At 39.1% G+C, this 10174-nt stretch overlaps 1 protein-coding gene across 2 annotated transcripts in view; it reads left to right on the top strand.

The window, feature by feature from the left end:
- The first annotated feature begins 4904 nt into the window (after positions 1-4904).
- LOC101347423 (ubiquitin-conjugating enzyme E2 E2) overlaps positions 4905-10174 on the top strand; it is a 105325-nt gene continuing 100055 nt past the window's right edge. For both annotated transcript variants that reach the window (XM_023732267.1, XM_023732266.1), the window contains exon 1: positions 4905-5447. In XM_023732267.1, coding sequence (XP_023588035.1) covers positions 5301-5447 — 147 coding nt within the window. In that variant the 5' untranslated portion in view covers positions 4905-5300. The remainder of the gene's footprint in view (positions 5448-10174) is intronic.

Here is a 10174-nt window from a genome sequence, read left to right as displayed (position 1 = left end):
AAATATGTCTTTGCTCATTGTATCAGAGTTGTGTGCTCTGCATTCTTGTGTGTGTGTGTGTGTGTGTTTACTAAATTTCTTCATTTACCTTGAAGTAATGTTGCAATTGCGAACCTGTAATTACTTTTAAGCTCTTCCTTCTGATAAACTTATCTGTTCATACTAAGTCTAATTATAGCTCAGGGCATAACCATGTGTATTATTCATCTGAGTGAGTAAGCTTGTGTGGCAACAAGGGCTGTTGTTCCAAAGCTTTATTGTCATCTGGCCTGGATGTATTCTCTCTGTGTTGCACTGCCAGCCTCAGGAGAGGTAGGATGGAGGGGAAGGTGGGACAGGAATGCTGTACTCCAGTCCCTTGCACCACTGCTTCTCAATGTATTTCAGCACTTGGCAGTAAGCTTGACCAACGATGATTTTTTTAACTTCATCTTTTTTTACGTAGGAGAAATCAAACACTAGAAATATCAAACTCTCCTTAATTCACCATCTGCAGGTCTCTTTCATCCCATCTCCCCACACCACCTCTCGCCTGCTCCTTGCACAACCAGTCATGAATTTAGGCATATCCTTCCATCCATTTCTTAAAAGACGTTTACATAGCTATGCATCCATAGACAATAGAGAGCATTGTTTTATATGGTTTTAATGTATGTAGGTACAATCACACTGCACATAGGCTTCAACTTGCTTTTCTCGCATAACAAAATGTTTTCTACATACTTTTTCTTGATATGAAAATTGATACATATAAAAGAACATACCTAACACATAAGTAAACTATGAAGCCGAGTAATGAAACAGATGCTCGTGAGTCCACCACATACACTGAGAAGTAGAACATCACCAGAACCATCGTGGCCCCTGTGTGCTGTTCCTCCACCCTCTGCTACCACCTAGGAAACCCCTCTCCTGAACTTTTTTCTCATTTATTTTCTTGCGTTTCTTTATATAACTCAGTGCATATGCGTGTGTTCCTCAGCAATAATTTTCTTGTTTGCTTACTTCTAAACTTTGTAGTAGTAGCATTATACTCTATATATTCTTTTTTAGATTTGCTTTTTTTATTCAGTATTTTATCTTTACAGTTTATTCACATTAGTGTTTCACTGCTGTGTAGTGTTTCGACTGTTGTATTTCCTTTGGATGGATATACCACATTTGTGCATTTTTCTGTCAGTGGACATTTGTGTTGTTTTCAGTTGTACTATTACAAATAGTGCTCCCATGAACATTCTTGTATATATCCCTTGGTGCGCATGCACAAGACTTTCTCTGGGGTACATACCTACAAGTGTAATTGCTGTGTATACTTAAGAGTACAGTTGAAGGGTAGGAGTATATTCAACCCACATGCTTACCCAAAATGATCGTTACAGTGTACGCTCTCATCAGCAATGTGTATAGTTCTGGTTTTCCCATGTCTTCATCAGTACTTGTTTTCATCAGGCTTTCATTTTTGCCTGTAGATTTTGAAAAGTAATATTGAATTGTGATTTTAAATTTTATTTCCTTGATTTTTAATGAAATTGAGCATTTTTATATGATTATTGGCCATTTGTGTGTCTTCTTTTTGGAAGTGCTTATTCTTATCTGTTGGATTGTTGGTCTTTTTTTGCTTCATGCTGTTGTTGTTAGGCACTGTCAAGTCGGTTCCGACTCACAGTGACAGAATGGAAAACTGTCCGGCCCTGCGCCATTCTCACAATCATTGTTATGCTTGAGCCCACTGTTGCAGCCACTGTGTCATTCCATCTCATTGAGGGTCTTCCTCTTTTTCACTGACGCTCTACTTTACCAAGCATGATGTCCTTCTTCAGGGGACTCATCCCTCCTGATAACATGTCCAAAGTATGTAGTCTCACCATCCTAGCTTCTAAGGAGTATTCTGGTTGTACTTCTTCCAAGACAGATTTGTTCATTCTTTTGGCAGTCCGCGGTATATTCAGTATTCTTCTGCAACACCACAGTTCAGAGGCATCAATTCTCCTCCAGTTTTCTTATTCATTGTCTAGCCTTCACATACATATAATGCGATTGAAAATTGGGTCAGGCACACCTTAGTCTTCAAGGTGACATCTTTGCTTTTCAACATTTTAAAGAGATCTTTTGCAGCAGATTTTCCCCATGCAGTGCGTCTTTTGATTTCTTGACTGCTGCTTCCATGGGTGTTGATTGTATATCCAAGTAAAATGAAATCCTTGACAACTTCAGTCTTTTCTCCATTTCTTGTGATGTTGCTTATTGGTCCAGTTGTGAGAATTTTTGTTTTCTTTATGTTGAGGTGTAATCCATCAGTAAGTGCTTCAAGTCCTCTTCACTTTCAGCAAGCAAGGTTGTATCATCTGCATAACGCAGGTTGTTAATGAGTCTTTCTCCAATCCTTATGCCCCCTTCTTCATATAGTCCTGCTTCTCCGATTATTTTTCCTTCATAGGAATTTGTATATTCTGGACACTAATCCTTTGTCGGTTTTATATGATGCAGATATCTTTTCTCAGTCTGTGGCTTGCCTTGTCACTGTCTTTTAACAAACTCTGAAACTTTTGACTTTTGCATTTAAGTGTTTAATCCACCTGCAGTTGAGTTTTGCATATTTATTGAAGTAGAAATCCACTATGTATTTTCCAAATACAAAAACAGTTTCCCTAGCCCTATCGGTTCTGACATATATTAGGTTTCTGTATGTATGTGGGAAAATTGGAGGAGTTTCTTTGATCTTCCATATAAATTTTAGAATCAGTTTTCAAGTTTCATTTGAAAAAAAAAAATATTGGGATTTTGATTGGAATTGCATTGGATCAGTTTGGGGGAAATTGACATCTGTAGGATATTGGATCTCCCTATTTACAAACATGGTATCAGTTCTCATTTAACCCTTTCATGAACCAGTTATTTTCTGCTTTTAATTTTTTGTTGATACCATTTGTTTTCAGTAATGGAAGCATGCTGAATCATTGAGTGTGTCTGAATTTTTAGTAGGCAGTATGGTTTTGTTTTTTTTTCTTGCCTCCTCCCACAAGCCTACCCCAAGTACTTAGAGGCACATACAAAGTACCACCAGTTATACCCCAGAGTTCCCACTGGCGTCTATTGGTACATAGGTGTAACAAATAAGAATTTTCAAAAAATTTCCATTTCCATTCAGACACTGCCTACAATACCCTGTGAAAACAGTAATTTGCAGCACACACCTGTTTCTTTGGTTTCGAAAAGTCATAAATGTCCCTGCCTTGCAGCAGGACGCACTACCAATGGTACAGCAGCTTCCCAGTAAACCTTCAGAGGCAGAAAAAGTACTTGGCCCTTAGCGTACCCGTTAGCATGAAAGGATTAACCCTCTTGTGTGTATTTCAATAATTTTATAATTTTCTCCATAAAGATCTTATATATCTGTCATGATGTTTATTCGTAGCTTCCTTATACTTTTAATGCTGTTGTAACTGATATTTTAAAATACTTTTTCTGATTTTGTTGGAATATTGAAATGCTGTAGATTTTTTTATATACTCTTTTATTAAGTTTAATAAATTCTATATGGATTTGGGAGGTGGGTTCTGTATACATAAATGCTGCAAATACTAATGGTTTTATTTCTTCCATTTCAATCCATATACGTTTTTATTTCTCTTTTCCTTGTATTATTCATACTTTGATGACTATGATCTCTAGTACAATAGTGATTAGAAGTCGAGAGAGCAAGCATCCTTTTCTTGTTCCTCAATTTAAAGGGAGTGTTTTCAACAATAACACCTGTGCAGAAAGTGCTTCTTAGAACAATCAACTATATGAGACCAAAAGGGCAACATTGCTCAAAAGCAAAGATGAGAAGGCAGGAAGGGGCAGGAAAGCCAGAGGAATGGAAATGGGGAACTCAGGGTGGAAATGGGAGAGTGCTGGCACATTGCAGGGATTGCAACCAATGTCACGGAACACTTTGTGTGTAAATTACTGAGTGGGAAGTGAGTTTGCTTGGTAAACTTTCACCCAAAGCATAGTCAAAATAAATAAAGGGAGTGTTTTCAGTATTGATTATACACTAATTGCTGTGAGGTTTTTGGTGGATGCTCTTAAATCTGGTTCCAAGGAGTTTCCTTCTCTTCCAGTTGTGCTAAGAGTTTTTGTCGTAAGTGGTTATTAATGTCAGTTGGATGCTTTTTTTGTATCTTGAGGCTATCATTTTTTTCTCCTTTAATCTGTTAGTCAGGTGAATTACATTGATATATTTTCTGTTATTATGCTATCTTTTCACTCCTGGAATAATCCCAAATTTGTCATGATGCATGCTTTCTTTTTTTGTATCTGTTCAGCAATGAATTGTTTGTAGAGCCAAACTAATTTCAAAATAAGGGGGTAAAGAAGTAAAATCACTGTTGGCAATAAAATATTTCCCAAGCACCTTTGCTGTACTTTGCTACAGGGTGTGAGGAGAATTTCTAGTTATTAGGCACAGGTAACATCTTGATGTCGTACAAAGAACAGTAGAGAGCTAAATTCGAATCTTGTTTTGCCCTTCAGTACACAATTCAGTTGATTTGCATGGGCCTTCTTTTCCTCAGTGAGTATCTCTAGACTTAGTAACCATGTGGCTTCACTTGCTTTGCTGTTTATCCATCATCACCCAACAAATGTTTACTTACTGGACACTAAAGACAGGGCAAAATGCATTCCTCAAGGAGCTTCTATTCTAGGTCGGGACAGAAGAAAGAGTCACAAAACAGAGTTATAAAACAGTGATACATTTTATCCATAGATTATGCTGATCATAATGTATTGGGAGGAGTGGGGAGCCCTTTGGGTGGGAGAGAGGAAGAATGAAGATTCAGATGAGATATAATACTTGAACTCTTAGGGATAGTAAACGTTTACTCATGAACTTCATTTTTGTTCTTGTTTGTTAGCAAAAAGGATTAGGCTAGTTGGTTTCCAGTGGCCCTAATAGCTTTGAAATTTTGTCTCCTTGACCCTATGACTATATTACCCTTTTCAGGACTTCACAGATAATCTCATGCTTAGTTAAACATTTGTATCCTACCTCTGGGCTATGGTCTTTGGAATCTTTTTTGTTTTGTAGGCTTAGCAATGTGAATGGCATAAGAGAATTCTTCTTTGTTCTGTTTTATTAAGTAATGTCACCATGTTTTATTTCTAGGATACTGATGATATTGACGTATGAATTGTTACACAGAATTTACCTATTAACTTTGTTGTGTTTTTATGCAGTTGTTCTATTTATTGTTACCATAAGTAGATTTTTTAAATTTCAGGCTCTGTGTAATTTCTAAGCACATTTCATTTGTATGTCTTATTTTAGTGCTGGACCCAAAGGAGACAACATTTATGAATGGAGGTCAACTATATTGGGACCCCCAGGATCTGTCTATGAAGGAGGGGTGTTCTTTCTTGACATTACCTTTTCACCAGACTATCCGTTTAAACCCCCTAAGGTCAGTATGAAGTATTCATCCATTTTTAGCAATAAATATTGTTGTATGTGTACATACATATGCATGTTCTTAAATATATACAACGAAAAATATACGTCTCTTCTGTTAACATAGATAACTTCCCTGGGTTGTTTGTGTGTAAAAAGGAAACAGAATGATAAAAATTGCAAGTTTCTTCTCCCACCCCAGCCCTTCACTTAGTAATAGTTCATTGCTTTTTCCCATCTGCTCTCAGTGTCTCCTTTCAGTGGTGTATGTTTTAAGGTAACATAAGACAGCGTGAGATGAGGGTGGAAATGGGGGAGTGGAGCTGGGCCATGGCCAGCCCGAGAACCCAGAGGAGAACCAGACATAGCCTGGAGCTGAAGCTGCAGGAGCCAGACTAAAGGTAGAGCCTCACAAGGCAAGGTTTATGTTACCAGCTATGGCGCTTTGGGTTTTAGTGCCTCCAAAGTTCGGCTTCCCACAGAAGTTCATATGCACTATATGGAAGGTGTGAGCCACAGAGGCTTAAAAATATATGAACTATTTATTAATACATGGTCCATTGATAAAATGGATTAACTGATGAAAAGTTCTTTATGTGCCCATCTAAAGAAAGTGCAGAGTGCAAGAGTACAATGTAATGCAAACATGGAGAGGAAGAACTCTCATTTATTTAAGCCGAGATGATGTGTGTTGAACATCCTCGCATTCCTTTCTATTGCCTGGAAGCCACTCATTGGACTATTTTAGATATCCCCTCCATTAGCATCTGTTCTCCAGTCTGGCAGAGAAAAAGACCCTGAAGACACTGACCGTGTGTTGGCTGTTGGCCACCAAGAAAGAATGCTAATCTTGCCCCAACTTAACCTGAGTGTGAAGGAAAAAGGAAACTTCTTTGAGTTGTAGGTTGGAATAAAGAACTTTGCGAGCAAGAATAAGACTAGACCTCAACCGTGACCTCCTGTGGTTCTCCTCTCTCTCCCCTTGTGCCTCCTTCCCTTCCTACCTCCCTATGAGCTCAATGCTAGAGTCATCCTCATTTTACAAATGAGGAAACCAAGGCACAGAGAAATTAAGAAATTAAGCAAATAGTGGTGCCAGGATTTGAACCCAGGAAGCCTGCCTCCAAAGCCCATGCTCTTTATATCCAAGCTGACAGGGTGGTTGCACTGCTGACCACCCAGAGCTGTATTTCATTGGTTTTCAGTGACAAAGCACAGTAAACCTAGTACTTATTTTCTCCTTTTACTGCATGGGAACCTTGTATCTTTACATTCTCCTTTGGACCAGCCCATGTATCAGCTGGAGGACCCTGTTGTGCTCTCAGTGACATGAGGACTCTTCTTTGGCAGGTTCTGCCGTAAAGATGTGTGGTGTGGGGAAGAGGAGGGAAAAACTCAGGCCAGGCAGTTGTGCTGCTTGTAAGTTGTGCAGCCTGTTCTGTGAAATAGATGTCTCAGAATATACCTAGGCTCAGCCATGTTCTACATGACATAAATTTGCAGATTAAACAAAGCTAGGCTGGAAAACTAATAAGTTGGATAAAATAATTCCATTTCCAGAAAGGCCTTGATGGACCAACTGGAAGGATAGGCCAAACTAATAAGATGAAATTTTGCATGGCTAAATGTGCAGTATTTCATATAGAATCAGAAAAAAGTCATGATAGAAGTACAGGATAGGAAAGAAAGCCCTGCTTTATTTTCATATAAATAAAATTTTGGGACTTTGGGCACGTTAAAAATTCTTTGGTAACTTGAAGTCCTCGTCACCTTAGGGGTACTTTTTTAGGAGTACAGTCTCCAGAACTCAGAACCAATCACACTTGTATCTGGAGTGCTTCATTCACTTATAAGCTCCTCATTTTAAGGACAGACAGGAATAAGCCAGGGGAGGAGAGTCGTTAACATTTTTTTGAGTTTCTTCACTGGATCAAGCACTGCACTGGGCCTCACTGTGCTCTCTCACAGATGAGGAGACTTAGGTGAGGCTTAGTGGGGTTTTCCAAGAATAGACAGCTAGGAATCTACTCAGCTCTGACTTCAGGGGCTGTGTACTTTCCTCTGAATTATAGACAGTTGCCTAGGAGATGTTTACCAGTAAAAAGAGGACATGGGAGGAATGTGATATCTGTCCTCAGATGTTTCAGAGACTGTGATATGGGCTGGGGTTAGACTTTATTCTGGTTGGCTGGATGGAACAGAAATAGAAACGGGAGGGCATCGATTACAGGAAACTAGATTTCATTTCTCTGTGAGGAAAATCTGATTCTCAGCTGGACAGTCTGCTTTTGAGTAGCGTCACTTCTGAGACACTGCTTTCCCCCACTGGGAGTGTTTGAGCAAAAGCTGAATAACTACTTGTAAAGAACGTTACTAGAAAAAAATAAATTCCTCCGTCGAATGAATTTGGCAAGACAACCTTTAAGGACAAAGGAAAATAAAGCTTTGGTTACTGGAATCACATTTTAAATGTACATTTGATAGAGTCCTGTATGACATTTTTCGAACAAATTGTTACCTTCTAATTTTATCAGTTTTAGAAATCAGATTTTATAAACAGCTACATTACTCTAGGGTGAAAGCGTTGGTGGGTATTCTTGAAGGCTGTTAACTAAAACAATCAAAAAAAGACTTCTCGTATTAATAGTTTAGAAGTGTAATGCCTGTGCTTTTCTAGTCTCCCATTACCTTGTTAGGTTGTTGTTAGGTGCCATCGAGTCAGTTCCGACTCATCGTGACCCAGCAGAACAAGACGCTGCCCGGTCCTACGCCGTCCTCACAGTCATTGCTGTGTTTCAGCCTGTTGTTGCAGCCGCTGTGTCAGTCCATCTCATTGAGGGTCTTCCTCTTTTTTGTTGACCCTCTACTTTTCCAAGCTTGTGTCCTTCTCAGACGACTGGTCCCTCTATAATCCTATCACAAAAGCTAATTATTTATATCATTTTGGGAATATCTCTTCTGAGATTTTTTTCCCTGCATATGTATGTATATACATACCAATACGTGTGCATACATACGTATACACATATATATATTTTCCTTTTATCATTATCTAGCCATACTCCTCATGGTTTTATAATTATATTTTTCACTTAACATTATGTTTTCACCTACTAGTACAAGTTTCTGTTGAGTCGACTCCAACTCATGGCAACCCTGTCTGTGTCAGAGTAGCACTGTGCTCCATAGGGTTTTTAATGGCTGACATTTTGGGAGTAGACCACCTGACCTTTCTTCTGAGATGCTTCTAAGTGGGCTTGAACTTCCAACCTTTCAGTTAGTGGCTGAGAATATTAACTGTTAACACTACCCAGGGACTCCTGCTTTCACCCAACCCTACCTATAGTTCTAGTAAACATATAGCTGAACATACAGCTGCATTACAATTACAGAAACTCCATAGTATTCCATTCTATAAATATGCCAAAGTTTAATCAGTTTCCTGTGATTGGACATAGAGGCTGTTGCCAATATTTCTATTATAATCAGGGATTTTCCCAAAAAAAAAAAGATAAAATTTGGACCTAAGATGTTAAAAAAAAAAAAAAAAGCTGCATACGTACATAGAAGTACCTCTGTGAGGGGAAAAAAGGCTTTTTCATATTGTTATTAATTTTGAAAAGCTTATTAATATAGTTCTTTAGTTACAAACTTTGTCTAATACATTTTAAAGTAAATCTTAATTTAGAGATCAATTCAGTGAAATATATATATGTATGTATATACATACATACATATATACGCACATATACACCCCATTGCTGTCAAGTTCATTCCGACTCATAGCAACCCTGTAGGACAGAGTAGAACTGCCCCAGAGGGTTTCCATGGCTGTAATCTTCACGGAAGCAGACTGCCACATCTTTCTCGCATGGAGCGGCTGGTGGCACAGTGATTAAGCACTCAGCTGCAAACTGAAAGATCAGTGGTTCGAACCCACCAGCCACTCCACGGGAGAAAGATGTGGCAGTCTGCTTCCACATCTTTTAACCTGAGCTTATACATTCAGTCAGCTGTGGATTGAATGCTTTCATACATATTGAATTGCCTATTTGACATCTCCACTTGAACATCTAATAATCATCTCAAACCTAACAGGTCCAAAACCAAACTGTTGATTCTGTACCCCCGCCCCATTTCATCCTGCACCTCAATAAGTGGCAACTACATTTTCCCAGTTGCTAAGGCTAAAAACCTGGCAATCATCCTTGACTCCTCTTACACCACACAGCCTGGCCAGACCCAGTCCCATTGGCTCAGTCTTCAGAATAATTCCAGAATCTAACGCTTCTCATCACCTTACTCTGGTAACACTTTGGCACCAACTCCCATCAACCACCCACCTCCCCCAGATTATTGTGGAGGTCTCCTATCTGGTCTCCCGCTTCTGCCCTGTCCCTCCTTCCCTCCTGCTGTGTATCCCCCTGCTCTGAAGGATCCTTTTATAATGTCAATCAGAATATGTCAATCTTTTGCTTAAAACTATTCAGTGATTCTCAGCTCAGGGTAAAAGCCCACAAAACGCTATGGGGCCACTTGGCCACAGTATACTTTTTGAGGACAGTTACTGTCATTCGACTCAAATACTTTTGAGCATGCTCCTTCACAGAGACTTTGCACTTACTCTGATTTCTGCCTGCGTTTGTCTTCCCTCAGGAATTCATAAAAGAAAACAAAACCCATCACCGCCAAGTTGATTCCCACTGATAGCGACACTATAGGATGGAGTAGAACTGCCCC

The sequence above is a fragment of the Trichechus manatus genome, unplaced genomic scaffold, assembly GCF_000243295.1.
Source record: "Trichechus manatus latirostris isolate Lorelei unplaced genomic scaffold, TriManLat1.0 scaffold00049, whole genome shotgun sequence".
Classification (NCBI taxonomy): domain Eukaryota; kingdom Metazoa; phylum Chordata; class Mammalia; order Sirenia; family Trichechidae; genus Trichechus; species Trichechus manatus.
Note: the sequence above shows the minus strand (reverse complement) of the source record. Positions and strands in the feature narration are given on the sequence as shown.